General features: G+C 42.5%; 1 protein-coding gene across 1 annotated transcript; it reads left to right on the top strand.

The window, feature by feature from the left end:
- The first annotated feature begins 16,080 nt into the window (after positions 1 to 16,080).
- Positions 16,081 to 16,816, top strand: LOC118889804 (heterogeneous nuclear ribonucleoprotein K-like). The gene is made up of 2 exons (XM_036841977.1): positions 16,081 to 16,246; positions 16,304 to 16,816. The coding sequence occupies exons 1-2, from the start codon at positions 16,081 to 16,083 to the stop codon at positions 16,741 to 16,743; spliced, it is 606 nt and encodes a 201-aa protein (XP_036697872.1). The 3' UTR covers positions 16,744 to 16,816.
- Positions 16,817 to 17,915: the final 1,099 nt, after the last annotated feature.

The following is a 17,915-nucleotide window of genomic DNA, read 5'->3' as shown; positions in this document are numbered from 1 at the left end:
ACAATGATGGAGAGACAAACCTAATCACATCTTTCTAGAAGGTCTGGATCTAGAGCTGAGAGACCAGTTTTTAAATCTTTGCTTATAATAAAAAGAACACTGGATTAAATGCAGCAGAAAGGATCTGGGCTTAAAATAAGAAAAGAACTGCCAAACTGACGGTGAGAACTTCAGAACCTGGGCATGACCCGTCAGGAGCAGTTGGGCCAGCTTCTTCCAGGAAGTCCTGGCCACAAAGACAAGTGCTGATTCAGTTGCATTTATGGAGTGAAACTAAGCCAAGCCCTGTAGTCAGGGCTGCTGCCATTGTAGGGCCAGGTTGGCTGGGTTGCCAGGGAGGCAGTGGCATGAGATGGCCAGGGAGCCTGCCCTGGCCAAAGAGGGTTTCTGGGCAAGGCTGGTTCTGTGGAGCAGGAGGGCCAGTCAGGAACCTGAAGCTACAACTTTCTTGCCCATGAGGGTTGAGCTCTTGCCCATTTTCTTTCCTGACCAACTCTTCCTCATTTATCAGGATCCACCACAGGTACCACCTCCTCCAGGAAGCCATCCCCTAGGACTCTGAGTTCACAGCAGTGAACTCTGGGACTTGGCTACTTCCTTCTACAGACTGTAGGTCTCTTGAGGGGGGACAGAGGGTGATTCATCATTGTGTCCCTTGTGCTTGGCAGGTGCTTGGAGATGTAGAGAAATGAGAGAAGGAAGGAGGAAGGAATGGAGGGAAAGAGAAAAGGAAGGAGGATGAGAGGAAGGGAAGGATAAAGGAACTGAAGAGGGAGAGAGGAAGGAAGAGAGAGGGAGGGAAGAAGGAAGGGAGGAGGGCAGGAGGGAGGGAAGAAGGAAGGAAGGAGGGCAGGAGGGAGGGACTCCTGTACCCAGAGCTTACACAGATGCCCAAGGCTCACCCCTGCTTGATGGTCAGTGGTTTATCAACAGCAACACTACCCCAGGCTTTGCAGCAGCTGGGACTTGGGCTGCTACATATTTCCTGCCCCGTGCAGCCCCAGCCCAGGGAGAGGGGTCAGGCCAGGCTGGTGGTTGCTGAGCATCAGAGCTTGGGACTATGGGGGGTTGGGATGGGCACAGGCTGACAAGTGAGCGTGGAGAGCTCTGGGGGCCAAGGGAGAGCTTGGGAACAGACAGGACTGGCAAATTCTTATTAGGTCTAGTTCTTGCTCATTTCTATTTGATTCACGTAATTTCAGAGCTGTGTTCTTAGAGGGAAATGTGCTTTCATTTAATTTTAATGTTTTCCACAAAATGACAATAGTATTATTGTTCTCCCTGAATATAAAGGAAAGAAAGCTCATGATTACCAATACAAAGGAAAGAATACAAAAATGACCTAAAATTCCAGAGATAACTATTGTCAACATTTTGCTGCATATCATTCTAGAATTTATATATATATTTATATTTATATATTTGTATATTAAAATATATAAAAGATTTTTTAAAACAAACAAAAATGGAATCACACTGTACATAGTGTTTTGAAACTTCCTTTTTTCCATCTAATAATGCCTATGAACACTTTTCTGTATTAGTAAATAAAATTTCACATCATCATAGTGGCTGCAAATATTTTAGTAAATGAAGGTACATAATTTATTTATTTAACCTCTTTGAACATTTAGAGTTTTCCCCCCGTTTTTTTTTTTTTTCTCTGTTAAAAGCAAGTTTTGGGAAAACTTAGCTCTTGTCATTTGAAAAAAAAAAACAAACACACAAGTATACTATAAAAGACAGCTGATTTTGAACTACAAGTTTTAAAAATAACTTCTTTGATAATTAGCAGCAGTATCATTCAAATCCGACCTTGTGGGGAAAACAAAGAATTGGGCAATAGCTGAGATTGAGATAATTGATAGTGAGCTGTGGAAAGGGAGACGTTTCATCCTGAAACAGGATTTTTATTTATTTTTTTTTTTGCAGCAGTAGACCTCTCCAAATATAGTTGTTTTGAACAAGCTGTTGCCTGTAATCATTCCATCTACCAATCTCTTTTTGTAATTGTACCCTTTCAGGGCACCCCGGGTAAGTGTTAGTTTGTCAACAAACACCAGGGATCCCTCCCTGTTCCAAGCACTGTGCTAAGTTCTGGGGATGGAGCAGTAAGCAAGACCCACCCACATCTCACTCCCTGTCAGGCTTAGTGGCAAGGCCTTCAGTGAAGACAGGCTGGGCCTCTAAGAGTCGGCCTTCTCCCCTCCTTCTGTGGCCCTGAGCAGCAGCTGGGATCAAGGAGTTCCTGGGTGCTGACTCCCTGCTACCCCCTCCCTGGGAATGAGAAAATGCTTCTCCTAAACAGACCAGGATGTTGGAGTCCCCTGCCTCCTCCCTGCAGCTGCTCCAGATAACCTGCTCCTCCCCGGATGCCACTGCACAGTACACACACCTTCAGGCACAGGGTGTTGGTATTGTTATTGAGATCAGGCAAGTTTCAGATTTGTTTCCAGTAGGCTAGTAGAGAGCTTAAAGGTCACCTTGTTCAACTGACCTGGCCCACTGAAGATTGAATCTTCTCTCTGATCTCTACCTTAGGTGGCAAGAAGGACACCTTAGGTGGCAAGAAGCACTGTACCTCTCAAGGTGGCCCAATTACTCATTAGATACTGCTGTTTAGTAATCTATTCAATCAAATGGTGCATATTGAGTGCTAGGTACTGAGTGCTTACTATGCGCTAAGAAATAAATCAGTGAATAAACAGACAAAAATCTCTGCTCCTGTGAATCTTACCTTCTAATGGCATGGAGTGGGGAGGACAGACATTAAACAAAACAGGTAAATTACAGAAAGCTAGAAGGTAATAAATGCTCTAGCAAAAAAAGTGGGGGGGGGGCTTCCCTGGTGGCGCAGTGGTTGAGAATCTGCCTGCTAATGCAGGGGACACGGGTTCGAGCCCTGGTCTGGGAGGATCCCACATGCCGTGGAGCAACTGGGCCCATGAGCCACAGCTACTGAGCCTGCGCGTCTGGAGCCTGTGCTCCGCAACAAGAGAGGCCGCGATAGTGAGAGGCCCGCGCACCGCGATGAAGAGTGGCCCCCGCTTGCCACAACTAGAGAAAGCCCTCGCACAGAAACGAAGACCCAACACAGCCAAAAATAAAAAAATAAACATAAAAAATAAATAATAAATACTGCTGTTGTTGTTTAAAAAAAAAAAAAAAGTGGGGGGAAGAGTGTGCTAAAATGGATCAGGATGGCAAGGATTGGATTGCAATTTTAAATAATATTTAAACATTAATGTGTTATTAGCTAATAATAACTAATAAATGTTAACTAATGAGTGAGCTTATTAGCAAGGTCACAGGATACAAGGTCAATATACAAAAATTAAAATTATTTCTATACATTATCAATAAACAATTGAAAATTGAAAAAAAAAGCATTTTAAAACATTATTTACAGTAGCACCAGAAAACATGAAATACTTAGGTAGAAATCTAACAAAACATGTGCAAGATCTGTATGCTAAAAATTACAAAACACTGATGGAAGAAATCAAAGAAAACCTGAAAAATGGAGAGGTACATCATGTTCATGGGTTGGAAGACTCAATAAAATTATCCCCACACTGATCTGTAGATTCAATGTAATTCTAATAAAAATTCCATAAGAATTTCTTGTAGAAATTGATAAGCAGATTTTAAAGTTTATTTGGAAAGGCAATGGGACTAGAATATCAGAACAATTTCAAACAATAACAACAAAGTTGGAGAATTCACATTAATTTCATGACTTACTCTGAAGCTATAATAATCAAAACAGTGTAGTACTGGTGAAAAGATAATATAGATCAATGGAACAAAATAGAGTCCAGAAATAGACCAAGACATATATGGTCAATTGAATTTTGACAAAGCCGCAAATGCATTTCAATGAGGAAAGGATAAACTTTTCAACATTCGTACTAGAACAATTGGATATCCATATAAAAATAAAAAACCTCAATCCATACCTCATGTTACTTACAGTATTTAACTCAAAATGGATTATAGACTTAAATGTAAAACCTAAGACTATAAACTTTCTCAAAGGAAATAGGAGGAAATCTTTGTGACTTTGCGTTAGGCAAAGATTTCTTAAATATGATGCTAAAAGCATTACCTGTAAAAATTTTTTTCTTTTTTGCTAAATTGTGCTTCATCAAAATGAAGGACTGATTTTTGAAAGATGCTCTTAAGAGAATGAATAGATAAATGACAGACTTGAAGAAAATATTTGCAAGTTACCTATGTGAAAAGGGACTTGTATCTGAATATAGAAAGAACTCTCAAAACCCAAAATACAATTCCTCAAAAATATTAAAAGTAGAATTACCATATTAACCAGTAATTCCACTTCTGGGTATATACCCCATAGAAATGACAGCAGGGTCTTGAAAAGGTATTTGTACACCTGTGTACGTAGCAGCATTATTCACAATAGCCAAAAGGTGGAAGCAACCCAAATACCTGTTGATGGATGAATGGATAAACAAAATGCGTATGCATACGATGGAATACTATTCAGCCTTAAAAAGAAAGGAAATTCTGACACATGCCACAACACGGATGAACCTTGAGGACATTTTGCTCACTGAAATAAACCAGTCACAAAAAGACAAATACTGTACGGTTCCACTTACACGAAGTACATAGAGTAGTCAAATTCATAGAGACAGCAAGTAGAATGGTGGTTGCCACAGGCTGGGGAAGAGGGAAATGAGGAGTTCTTGTTTAATGGGTATAGAGTTTCAGTTTTGCAAGATGAAAAAGTTCTGGAGATGGCACAACAATGTGAATGTACTTAACACTACTGAACTATACACTTAAAATGGTTAAGATGGTAAAAAAAATTATTTCTTAAAGCAAAATATAGCAACAGATAAATCTATAAAATGTGCATATTCAGCCCCTAGACACTGAGCAGCCTTAGTAAAGCCCTGGTTTATACAAAAGCCACAAACCAGCTGCCCTTGGAGCAAATCCAGACAATTGATATACTCTGTCTTCCACAGTGCCAACATTTAAAAACAGGAGATTTCTCATACATTTCTTTTTTTTTTTTTAGATTTCTAGCTTCTCTTGAAATATTGGAAGAAGTGGCCCTGCTGACCTCTTATTCTATGTGGCAATAAATTTACATACGTGCCCACTCAGAGCTCTTCGCACAGTACATTACCTGCCTGGTCACTCACTGTAGGCATCTGAATTTGCCGTCCCTGTTTTGATCTTTATTCCCAATGGGCTTGGGATCTGTAGCAGGTATTTGTCATTCTTTTTGGCTGACCAGCATTTAAATCTCCTTCCAGTGTTTGAGGAAAGTCCTTTCTGATGAGGCATTATAGAAGTGGAAAATTCCAGGTACATTCCCAGTTTTCCTGGAAGTTTGGGAGCTGACCTAGTACCATTCATCAGGAGCATCAGCCTCAGACTTGGAATTGGAAGCAAAGTGGCAGGGATAGTGCACAGCTCATTTTGGTGATGGGTGGTAGCTGCAGCAGTGACCATATACAGTCTCTAGGGTTGTCATGGCCACAGTTCTTGTGGTATGTCCAGTGGTGGTGGTCCAGGGGGTGTCTAGGGCCTGTGATGGTCCTCCCTGGATTAGTCCCATAATGTGATTTTGATCATTGATCCCGTGAAGTCTCTAAGCCTGATTCTCTAATCCCACCTGAATTTAAGGAAGGATTTCTTCCTTCTTTCTTTCCTTCCTTCCTTCCATCCAATTCTGAGATCTACCCACAAACATGTAAATAAATTCCTTTCTTGCCTAACTCAATTGGAGTCAAGGGCACTGGTTGATGTAGTAGCTGGAACTTATTAAAAGAGAAGTCCCTGGGAATTCTCTGGCAGTCCAGTGGTTCGGGCTCAGTGCTTTCACTGCCGTGGCCTGGGTTCGATCCCTGGTCAGGGAATGATGAAGTTCCTGCAAGCTGCACAGCGTAGCAAAAAAAAAAAAAAAAAAAAGAGAGAGAGAGAGAGAGAAGTCCCTGAGAGAAGACCCCATGGACTAGCTCTATTAAATAACCTTCCTCCCCACAGCCTGGTTTGTTTACCTTTTCTTGGATCCCCTCGCATACAAAATCTGTAGAATAACTATTATTTTCCCCCAGTTCCTTGACATAATTTGAATGGATCTCATTTTCCTAAAAGGAAAAGCATCCTATGAGAAAAGAATCCTTCTAAGGGAACAATTCAAATGAAGAAAAAGCCAAACAAGGCTGTCCACTGCAGTGTTACTTCTAATAGTGGAAAACTGGGAGGCAACTAAGTGTCCAACAATGAGTGACTGATTAAATAAATCCAGATGTGTTCTCCAGGTGAAATATTACAAAGACCATGAAAATGGTCTCTGGCAGCAAGGAAATGTTTATGAAACAATGTGAAATGAAACTTGCATAATGATTGTTTACAAAATATAGAACTATATATTCCTATGCTGAAGACTGGAAACTATAGAAAAATAAAACCAGCCTTGTCAGAGTGGTGGAATTTTTTCTTTTAAAATTTCCTTTTAAAGTTGTTTCTGACAATAAATTCTTAAAAGGAATAAAAAGTTTCTTACCACTAGATCTGCCCTGCAGGAAATGCTAAAGGAAAAGTGCTTCAGATGGAAATGAAAGGTCATTAGACACTAACTTGAAATCATATGAAGAAATAAGATCTCTCCTAAAGAGAAATACATGGACAATTATAAAAGCTAGAATTATTATAATTTTGGTTTGTAACTCCACTTTTTGTTTTCTATATGATTTAAGAAACTAGTACATTAAAAAAAATTGTAAGTCTATGGTTTTAGACATATAATGTATAAAGATGTAGTTTTCTAACATCAATAACTGAAATACAAGAGAAGACAGTAATGCAGGACATGAGGGCCAAAAGAGTCAAAAGGCATATAGAAAACAAATAGCAAAATAACAAAAGTATGTCCCTCCTTAGCAGTAATTTCTTTAAATGTAAATGGATTAAACTCTTGCATCAAAGGACAGAGATTGGTATGATGGATTAAAAAAAAACATGATCCAATTATATGTTGTCTACTAGAGACTCACTTTAGATCCAACAACACAAATAAGTTGAAAGTGAGAGGATGGAAAAAGACATTCCATGCAAATAGTAACCAAAAAAGAGCAGGGGTGGTTATACTAATATCAGACAAAATAGGCTTTAAATTAAAAAAGTTTATAAAAGGCAAAGAAGGAATTATCTATCAGTAAAAGCTTTAATATAGCAAGAAGATATAATAATTACACACATATATGCATCTAATAACAGACCATAAAAATATATGAAGCAATGGAATATTATTTAAGCTTACAAAGGAAGGAAATTCTGACATATGATACAACATGGGTGAATCTTGAAGATATTATGCTAAGTGAAAAAAGCCAGGCACAAAAGAACAAATACTGTATCATTTCACTTGTATGAGGTACATAAAATAGGCAAATTCATAGAAACGGAAAGTAGAATCATGGTTGCCAAGGGCTTGGAGAAGGGAGGAATGAGGGGTTATTGTTTAATGGGTACAGATTTTTAGCTTGGGAAGATGAAATACATTCTGGAGATGGATGGTGGTGATGGTTGCACAACAATGTGAATGTGCTTAATACCACTGAGTCGTACACTTAAAAATGGTTAAAATGGTAAATTTTATGTTATGTATATTTTAATCACAACTAAAAATAAATTTAAAAAATCTAAAAGGAAATTTTTTTTTTTTAATTTTATAGCTACTTTTATTTTTATTTATTTATTTATTTTTTTGGCTGTGCTGGGTCTTCGGTTCGTGCGAGGGCTTTCTCTAGTTGCGGCAAGTGGGGGCCACTCTTCATCGCGGTGCGGGGACCGCTCTTCATCGCGGTGCGCGGGCCTTTCACTATCGCGGCCCCTCCCGTTGCGGGGCACAGGCTCCAGACGCGCAGGCTCAGTAGTTGTGGCTCACGGGCCCAGCTGCTCCGCGGCATGTGGGATCTTCCCAGACCAGGGCTCGAACCCGTGTCCCCTGCATTAGCAGGCAGATTCTCAACCACTGCGCCACCAGGGAAGCCCTAAAAGGAAATTTAAAACCTATGCGAGCATATACAAGGCACTATTAAGATGAGTATCTGGAGTGGAGGTGGGGAATAAAGTGAGAAGTAGGTGGATAGGAAAAAGTAGTGGGAGGGAGACTTTCACTGCGTTCCTTTTAATACTCTTTCAATGAATGTATTGCCTATTCAAAACATTAAAAATAGAATAAAAAAAATTTTTAAGAGAAAGTTCTTTCTGATGTTGAGCAAAAGTATGTTCTACAACCATGTTGAACAAATCAAATCCTCCTCGAAATGACAGCCCTTTAAATCCTTAGGACAGTATTCTGGTCCCTCTGAGCATCTTCTTCAGCTCTCTGTTCCTCCTTCTCAGTACTGGGGGCACCGATCACTACAGAGGGGTGTCTGAGTCGGTGGGCTCTCTGGTGGACACTTGTGGTTTGGGGATCTGCAGCACCTACTCCACACTGTCCTATAGCACCCTACATCTCCTTTGGAGAATCTCCCACTGTGTACAGTCTCTGTGGAGGACAGTCCAACTTCCCACTATGGTGGGAAGGTACCAATGAGTACAAAAAGGTACCAGTGAGTCCTCTCTCTGTCTACACTGGCCCAAGCAGAGGAAAGCATGTGACTCAACCCATCAACTCACCTTTCCTGGGCTTTGCTCTTCAGAGGGCTGCAAGGAAGCTGAGTGCCTAGCGGTTGTATTTATTCTAGCAGTGGTGGGCTACACTATTTAGACTGGATAGTTCTTACGTTTCTTCTTTATGTGCGTACCTGCTGCCCAGGCCTCCAGACCTCCTTGTTTCTGGCCTATTTGCCAATCTTGGCCTTCCAACCTCCATCAATTCTATGAGCCTTAAAGGTGTCCAAATTTTTTTTATTCTTAAGCTAACCAGAGCCAGCTTCTGTAGTTTATGAATGATAACAGCCCTGATTTACATATGAATTGGGGGGAATGTGACAGATTGTATTTTCCTAAGATGCCCTCGTCAGTCAATTTCTCCCATCCCACACACTGATCGACAATATAACCTTGCCAATCCTTCCATGGAGTGGTGGGGTCTATGGCCCCTCCTCTTGAATCTGGGCAGGCTTCCACAAACAGAGTATGGCAGATGAGATGCTATGTGACTTCTAAAACTAGGTCATAAGAAGCCAGGCAGTTTTGGCCTGGTCCCCTTGAGATGCTTGCTCTGGCAAGGAAGTCAGTCCCCATGTAAGAAGTCCAACTACCCTGATGCAGGACAGGCATATGTAGGCAGTCTGGTTGACAGTCCCAGATGGAGCTCCCGGCCAACAGCCAGCATCAACTGCCAGCTGAGTAAGAGAGTCATCTTGGACATCCAGCCCAGCAGAGCCTTCAGATGATGACAGCTCCATTCAACAATTGCCTGGGAGACCCCCAGCAGGAACTGCCTAGATGAGCCTTCTCACATTCCTGACCCAAAAAATCATGAGAAAAAAAATTGTTTTGAGCTGCTAAGTTTGGAGATCATTTATTATGCAGCAATAGAGACTAGAAACTCTGGCTTGCTTTCTTATCTTGCCCCAGAGAAAATTCTTTATTCTCAGCAAAGAGAAAGATAACAGGATAAAAGCCCTCCATTTATTGAGTCCTGCCATAAGACAGATCCTTTTCATAAACCACCTCCTATAACCCTCATGATTCTATGAGCTGGGGACAATTACCCCCGGTCAACAAGAGGAAATGGGGGTTCTGAGGGGATAAGAAGGGTTAGTTAAGTGTCAGACTGCAGAGCTGGTGTTCTTTTTTGCTGGAGCAAAGCACCTGAAAGCAAGACTAAAGGAGCAAGTAAGAAGAAAGTTAAATTTAGCAACATGATGTCATGGGAATAAAGATTACCGAAGCTATGTGGTCATTTTTCAGGGATTCAAGGGCCCGTAAGGCTTCACCCCATGCACCAGCCAGTGACAGGCGGAACATGTAGTCCATTAGGTGGGGCTGAGGAATGAGAGGTTTCACAGACCCTTCCAGTTACAGAAAGTTACAGGGAGTGACCTTCTGTGCCTTCACACTTGTCTGTCCATCACTGCCTTTGGTTCTCAGACAACTCTGTTAAGACCCTTCAGGAGATGGTTAATTTTAAGATGGAAAGAGATGATGCATTAACATTAAGATGGGGGAATATGAGGCTTAGTAATACCTTGGTGAGTTCCTACTATGAGCTGGGCACTTTATGAACATTATCCCTAACCCTACAATATTGACATCTTATCCCCCATGACAGATGGAGACTCAATTGCAGGTGATTTAGTTGTTTGTCCCAAACATCACACAATAAGGAAGTGCAGGCTAAAGAAAGGTCCCTCTAGGGTGGAGTGCAGGGGAGGAGAAGGTGGTTGACAGGCAGCGAGGCCCTGTTGACACAGAGCCCTGGGCAGAGACACCAGACTAGGGCTCCTGAGAGCTGTGGGCACAGACAGCAGGACCTGGAGGAAGAGCTAGCAGAATGCGGGGTCCCCAGAGGTCGTGGAGTCAAAGATGCTAGGGAAGGGGCAATGTCCCCATAAACCTATCGTTGGGCCAGAACCCCCAGGGACCCATGTCTCGCATTCATTAACTCCCCAGCTAGAAGAGGTCTGTCTGATCTAACCCCTTCAATTCAGAGATGAGGCAGCTGCAGCCAGAGAAGACTCGCCCAAGGTCCCCCAGCTTGTCAGCAGTAGGGCAGGACAAGAGTCCATATTTCTTACTCCTGGACCAGTGCTCTTTCAGAATCACCTTCCCTTGGTTCTGGAGATCAAACTTGGGCTATAACTAAGGTGACCCTAATTATCATCCAAACCAGAGTGAGAGGGGGCATTATTAATCATTACACCAGGACAGCAGGTGTAAACAGGACTGCCATGGGCAAATGGGACAAATGATCACCCTACCATGACAGCTGAATACCACCCACTTGCCCTCCAGGAAAGCTTCTTTGTAGCCTTATGGCTAGAGGGACCTGAAAACTCACCATCACCTTCCATACCCAGTGAGGGGCCAGAGGACCAAGCAGCCTTGAGGGTTTGGCCTTCCCAGGGATTATCAGGGTGCCCCAGAACTGGCTGCTGCATAACTGGCCTCCCTCCCACCTGGAACTGTGTATGCATAAACAGAGGCCCTATTTGTACTGTCCCCTCCTATCAGAGGGCAAGTGCTTGCCAAGGCCAGCAGAGCTCTGGTTTCGGGTGCTTCCCTCTGGGTGATGCCCACTGAACCAAAGCCCTTCTCACAGCGGAGCTGTGAACATGGGGCCCTCCGGTGGGGCCCAGGGCAGTGGAGAAAGGGTCTCTCCTGGCCTGGTAGCCAGGTCACAGTAGAAACTTCAGGACTGAGGAGCGCACCTGAGTGTCTCTGGCTAGCTGTGCTGTTTCCTTCCCTCTTTCTTACACCTCTGCCTTCTCTCTGATAGTCACAAGTTTCTCAAAGTTTATTGTGCACACGAATGTCTTGTTAAAATGCAGATTCTGGGGGAGTGGTGGTGGGATGAATTGGGAGATTGGGATTGACATATATACACTAATATGTATAAAATAGATAACTAATAAGAACCTGCTATATTAAAAAAATAAAATAAAATTCAAAAAATAAAAAGGGTAATCATAAGAAAAAAAAATGCAGATTCTGATTCAAAAGGTCTGGAACAGAGCCTGAGTTGCTGTTTCTCTAACAAATCCCAGGTGATGCCAACGTTGCTGGTCCAGGAACCACTTGGAGTAGCAAGGTCATAGATGTCCTCCTTTCCAGTTCTTTCCCTGCATTCATGTGGCTACTCCTTCTTTAGATATCAGTGCAAATGACCCTCTTCAGAAAGGCCTGCCCTGACTACCACCTAAATGAGGTCCTTCCTATGATCCTCTCACAGCATCTTGCTCTCTTCCTTCAGAGCAGTAATCAAAATTTGTCATTTGTTTATGTGTTTGCTACTGATTGTGGGAGATTGTTACAGTCTGTCCCCAACTGATCATGTCTCTCCATACTCACGTTCTTGGGAAGCCTCTCATCATGATGATTCTGGGGCCTGGTCATGTGATTTGCTTAGGCCAATGGCACATTAGCATGATGATGCAATCACAGGCTTGAAAAGCACATGTGCATGGGGCTTGCCTTCTTCAAACACTGCTGTCAAGTGAAGAAGCCCAGGCTAGCCTGCTGGAGTACCCTGGCCCAGCCAACCACTACTGCCAGACCTTGGAGTAAGGCCACCCTAGATCAACCAGCCCCAGCTGCCCCACAAGCTGACTGAAGCCACAGGAGTGAGTCCAGAAGAATCATTCAGCTGAGCCCAGCCCACATTGCTAACACACACAGTGGTGAGCAAATAAAAGGGTTGTTGTTTTTAAGTCACTGAGTTTGGGGGTGGTTTGTTACACAGCATTAGATAACTGATACACTCATTTAGTGCCTCCATTAGGGCTGGGACTAGGTCTGTTTTGTTTGGTACCTTATTCCCACTGCTTTGATTCATGAATGAATGAACTAACCAGGATCTGTCTGATTCTAAAGCCCATGAGTTTCTGCTCCACCACTTTGTTCCCAGACAAGGTGCTTATCTTGGGACTAGTGGGGTCAAGGATAGAACATGTAATCTAGCCTAGGCCAATCAATGCTTTCTAGTTCACAGTGATTGATGCAATCAGACTGAGACTCAGGACGTTTGCTGAGGATGCTGGGGAAAACACCTTCTCTACCCCAGTCAATATAAAGGAGAAAATATAGTTAGGGATGATTTTCAAAATCAGAACAAGCCAGTGCAGGAAGTAAGGATTTAAAGGCTCCTGGCTATGCTGGGCATTAACACTTTAGTTGCATTTTAGGGAGGTCCAGGGTGGCTAGGTGTATTACTCAGGGTTCTCCAGAGGAAAAGAACCAATAGAATACATGAATATAGGAAGAGATTTATTATGAGGAATTGGCTTACATGATTATGGAGGTGGAGAAGTCCCATGATCTACTGTCTGCAAGCTGGAGACCCAGGAAAGCCAGTGGTGTAATTCTAGTCTGAGTCCCAAGTACTGAGAATGAGAGAGCCAATACAGTAAGTCCCCTACGTACGAACCTTCAAGTTGCAAACTTTCAAAGATGCGAACGTGTGTTCGCATGTCCAATCACGTAAGTTAGTTCATGTGTCTCTGACATTATCTGTAAAAGTCAGGTACCTAGGCTAACTTTGTTGGATTTATGAACAAATTGGACTTACGAACACGCTCTCGGGATGGAAGTCGTTCATATGTAGGGGACTTACTGTGGTATAAATTCCAGTCCAAGAGCAGGAGAAAACTGATGTCCTAGCTCAAGCAGGCAAGTAGGAAGCAAAAGGGTTGAATTCCTCCTTCCGCCATCTTTTTGCTCTATTTAGGCCTTCAATGGATTGGATGATGCCCACCCACATTGGGTCCACCATTTAAATGCTAATCTCATCTGGAAACATCCATAAATAATGTTTAATCTGGGCACCCCTTGGTCCAGTTAAGCTGAACATAAAATTAACCATCACACTAGGGGTTACTCAGATAGCTTGGGATGGTGGCTATTTACCAGTGAGCATAGAAATTTTCCAACATTATAACTATCTGTATCAATGTAACAGCACACTGTTACTCTCAGTGCTGTCAGTTCTGAGAGCTGTTTGATCTGTCTGAGCATGGAGCCAACACCCAGGAAGTGATCCTGAGAAATGTAGAGAAAGAAACCAGGCCTGTTCAGAGCACTTAAGTCTTAGGTAAGCCCTTGTCTGATGTTAAAACTACTGCTGATCTTTTTGGTCCCAGGAACCCAGAAACGTCATTTTGTTTTAGCCAGTAGGGCTGGAGTTTCTGTTGCTTGCCACTCTCAGGATCCTAACTGATAGACCTTTTTTTCTGGTAATACAACTCTCTTTAAAAGTCAACCAGATGATCCAATCCAGATATTTTAAAATTAACCCAAGCTTAAACCAGACCAACAGGGGATGAATACCAGGGTTAACACACCACTTCCTGCAGAGTTACCTTTACTCTGCTGTGCTTCGTGAAAAAAATGCTATGCAAAACTCGGCACCAAGTCTATTGCAAAGCTGGTATTGAAGGGGTGGCTCCCTACTTTACACAGGGTCATTTTGGTCTTTTAGCTGTGCCTCTCCTAAGCCGTGGATTCATTTTTTACCACACAGACACTATGAAGTATGTAACTAACTAGTTGTCCCTTTTCCCCTTGCCTGCCAGGAAACCCAATACACAAGCACTTGTAGCAAAAATATAGAACTCCATAGTGGGTTTTTTTGTTTGCTTGTTTGTTTTTAATTGTAGTCTTGTTCCTCATTTAATTTTATGTTCTTATCCTTGTTTTCCCCATCAAGGGGAAAACTTTACTTTTTATTTATATAATCTTGCTGCATTTCATGTATCCCTATGTGGAAATAGGAATTACATATCTAAAAAGAATCACTTTGATTTAGGTTTGATTAAGATGAAAAGACACTACAGGGAAGAGTACTGTTATGTCAATTACTTTGAATTTTAGTAAAGGAAAGCGAAAGGGGATGGAAGAATATTTAAATTCCAGGGATCTCTAGAGCAAAAGGAATCAAGACACCAGACAGGTGGCAGAAAGCTCCTATTTACATTTTAACCTCTGTCTCATTTACTCCTGAGAAAACTAATACAGAGTTCCTCTTGAGATGGTTATTTAGTGTTAACTACAGAGTCTCCACACTGGGGAAGCCCTGGAAACAATATATTATTCATTTAATATATAAAATGTTTGTTGAAGGAACTGGAATTTGCTAACTTAGGCTATTAATGAACTAACTACAGGCCCTTCTGTTAGAAAAATCTCAGACCCCTGGGTGTATCTCCTCCTTTTACTGGCTGTGCAAGTTAAAAAAAAAAAAGTGGCTCTAGCAGATTCAAGCTCAAACACAACATAGAGCTTGGGTTCTCCAATAATCTTAAACTGATTTAAGACCTTTCTGACCTAATACAAATAAGTAAAAAACAAACTAAAATTAATTAAATGAGCACTATCCTCAGTTGGCATAGAACATGTTGAACAGTAGAGGGAAATGGGCACTAAAATCATGAAAGGGGAATCCATGAAGTGCTCTAGAAGGAAGTGTTTTCTGGCGGTTGGACAGGACCTGACAGCAAGGGAAGTGAAGAGAAGGGAAAGGAAAAGGGAGTCAGGAAGGATGAGGTTAGAATGTCAGAATCAGGACAGGGAACAGGAACACTCCAGGTGGTAAGTCCAAAAGGCAGCAGTCTGTAGGGAGGTGAACCTTCCAGGTGCCACTTGTACAGAGTGATGCCTTTAAAGTAACAGCTAACATGACCTCTGTTTTCATGTGGGGCCCATCTGAAGCATCCCTGGTATCTGAAGAAAAAGATCTCATAATCCCCTATCCTGCCTGTGACTTAAATAGGAAGATAGGAAGAGGAACAAGCTTTTAAAAGATCTAGAAACACTGACGAGATGGTTGAATTATGCATTCTGCTGCAGAGCTAGAATGCTGGGGCAGTGAGTGGAAAAGGAGGCAAGAACATTAAGGCTCTCCTTACAGACCACAATGCCAGTGTTTCAGTCCCAGACAGCAGTGGCCCCGAGCGCATACTGAATAACAGTGCTAATATTGAAACAATTGGAGAAATTCTGAAGAAAATCATCCCTACCTTGGAAGAGGGCCTGCAGGTGCCATCACCCACTGCAACCAGCCAGCTCCCGCTCGAATCTGATGCTGTGGAATGCTTAAATTACCAACACTGTAAAGGAAGCAACTTTGACTGCGAGTTGAGACTGTTGATTCACCAGAGTCTGGCTGGAGGAATTATTGGCGTCAAAGGTGTTAAAATCAAAGAACTTCAAGAGAGCACTCAGACAACAATCAAGCTTTTCCAGGAATGTTGTCCTCAATCCACTGACAGATTCGTTCTTATCGGAGGAAAACCTGATAGGGGTGTAGAGTGCATAAAGATCATCCTTGATCTTATATTAGAGTCTCCCATCAAGGGACGTGCTCAGCCTTATGATCCCAATTTGTATGATGAAACCTATGATTATGGTGGTTTTACAATGATGGTCGATGACCGCCATGGATATCCCGTGGGATTTCCCATGCGGGGAAGAGGTGGTTTTGACAGAATGCCTCCTGGTTGGGGTGGGCGTCCCATGCCTCCATCCGGAAGAGATTATGATGATATGAGCCCTCGTCGAGGACCTCCTCCACCTCCTCCTGGACGAGGTGGCTGGGGTGGTAGCAGACCTCGGAATCTTCCTCTTCCTCCACCACCACCTAGAGGAGGAGATCTAATGGCCTCTGACAGAAGAGGGAGACCTGGAGACCGTTATGATGGCATGGTTGGTTTCAGTGCTGATGAAACCTGGGACTCTGCAATAGATGCATGGAGCCCATCAGAGTGGCAGATGGCTTATGAACCACAGGGTGGCTCTGGATGTGATTATTCCTATGCTGGGGGTCGTGGCTCATATGGTGATCTTGGCGGACCTATTATTACTACACAAGTAACTATTCCCAAAGATTTGGCTGGATCGATTATTGGCAAAGGTGGTCAGCGGATTAAACTCCGTCATGAGTCAGGAGCTTCAATCAAAATTGATGAGCCTTTAGAGGGGTCCGAAGATCAGATCATTACCATTACAGGAACACAGGACCAGATACAGAATGCACAGTATTTGCTGCAGAACAGTGTGAAGCAGTATTCTGGAAAATTTTTCTAAGACTAGTGAAGAACTGAAGGAGTCCTGCATTTTTTTTTTTTTTTTAATCTGCTTCTGTTTAAAAAGCCAACATTCCTCTACCTCGTAGGTGTTCTGCATTTGAGGTGTAGTGAAATCTTTGCTGTTCACCAGATGAAATGTTTTAGTTCCTTACAAACAGGGTTGGGGGTTGGGGGAGGGTGTGCAAAAACTAACATTGAATTTTGAAACAGCAGCAGAGTGAATTTTAATTTTTGTTCATTGTTGGTGGTTGAAAAAAAGTCCCCCCATGTAATTACTGTGAACACTTTGCTTTGTGGTCACTGTAACATCTGGGGGTGTGGGACAGGGAGGAAAAGTAACAATAGTCCATATGTCCCTGGCATCTATTCAGAGCAGTGTGCAGAATGTAATGCTTTTTTGTAAGAAACGTTTTATGATTTTTAAAATAATTTAGTGAACCTAAAAAAAAAAAAAAGAATCTGCCTTCCACTGCAGGGGACACGGGTTTGATCCCTGGTTGGGAAACTAAGATCCCACATGCTGGGGCAACTAAGCCCATGTGCCACAACTAGAGAGATGCCTGCGTGCCACGACAAAGATCCCACATGCCGCAACTAAGACCCAACACAGCCAAATAAATAAATAAATATTAAAAAACAAACAAACAAACAAAAAACTCCATCTCTGATTCTAGTGTACTTCCAAAATTGTACCCTGGAATTCCCTCTCCCTTCCTGCTTCAGCCTGAGAGTTCCTCCTCTCTCCCCTAGGTATTAGTTTCACCTTGGTTTTCTCTTCCCTCTCTGGGCTGAACAGTCAGTGAGACTTCTTCCTGAAATAGCAGGAGACAGGTTTGCTTGTATTGCTAATTAAAGAAAAAAAAATTATATGTATATATACCTGTCACATATCCAATGTTGCAGGGCAGGGTATACATTTACTCATACACTTCTAGAAGAAAAGGATCTTGGAGAGCATCTGGTCCAGCCACACTCTCTAGTTGAGGAAACTGAGGCCCAGAAAGAGGATGTGACTAGTCCAAGGTCATACAACAAATGAGGCACAGACCCAGAGACAAAACCCTAGTCTTCTGGTTCCAAGCCATGGTCCTTCCCTCCCCTGCCCCACCTTCACTCTGACTCTATTCCCTGGGGTGGAAAGTAGAAGACTCCAGGGAAGGATCTGGCTCT

The sequence above is a fragment of the Balaenoptera musculus genome, chromosome 2, assembly GCF_009873245.2.
Source record: "Balaenoptera musculus isolate JJ_BM4_2016_0621 chromosome 2, mBalMus1.pri.v3, whole genome shotgun sequence".
NCBI classification, from domain to species: domain Eukaryota; kingdom Metazoa; phylum Chordata; class Mammalia; order Artiodactyla; family Balaenopteridae; genus Balaenoptera; species Balaenoptera musculus.
This window is presented reverse-complemented; position numbering and strand designations above follow the sequence as displayed.

Excerpts from the sequence above, each read along its gene's own strand:
- LOC118889804 (XM_036841977.1), top strand. The coding sequence starts at position 16,081 with ATGGTCGATGACCGCCATGGATATCCCGTGGGATTTCCCATGCGGGGA. Across the intron at positions 16,247-16,303 it reads TCCACCTCCTCCTGGACGAG|GAGGAGATCTAATGGCCTCT; the intron begins GTGGCTGGGGTG and ends CACCACCTAGAG.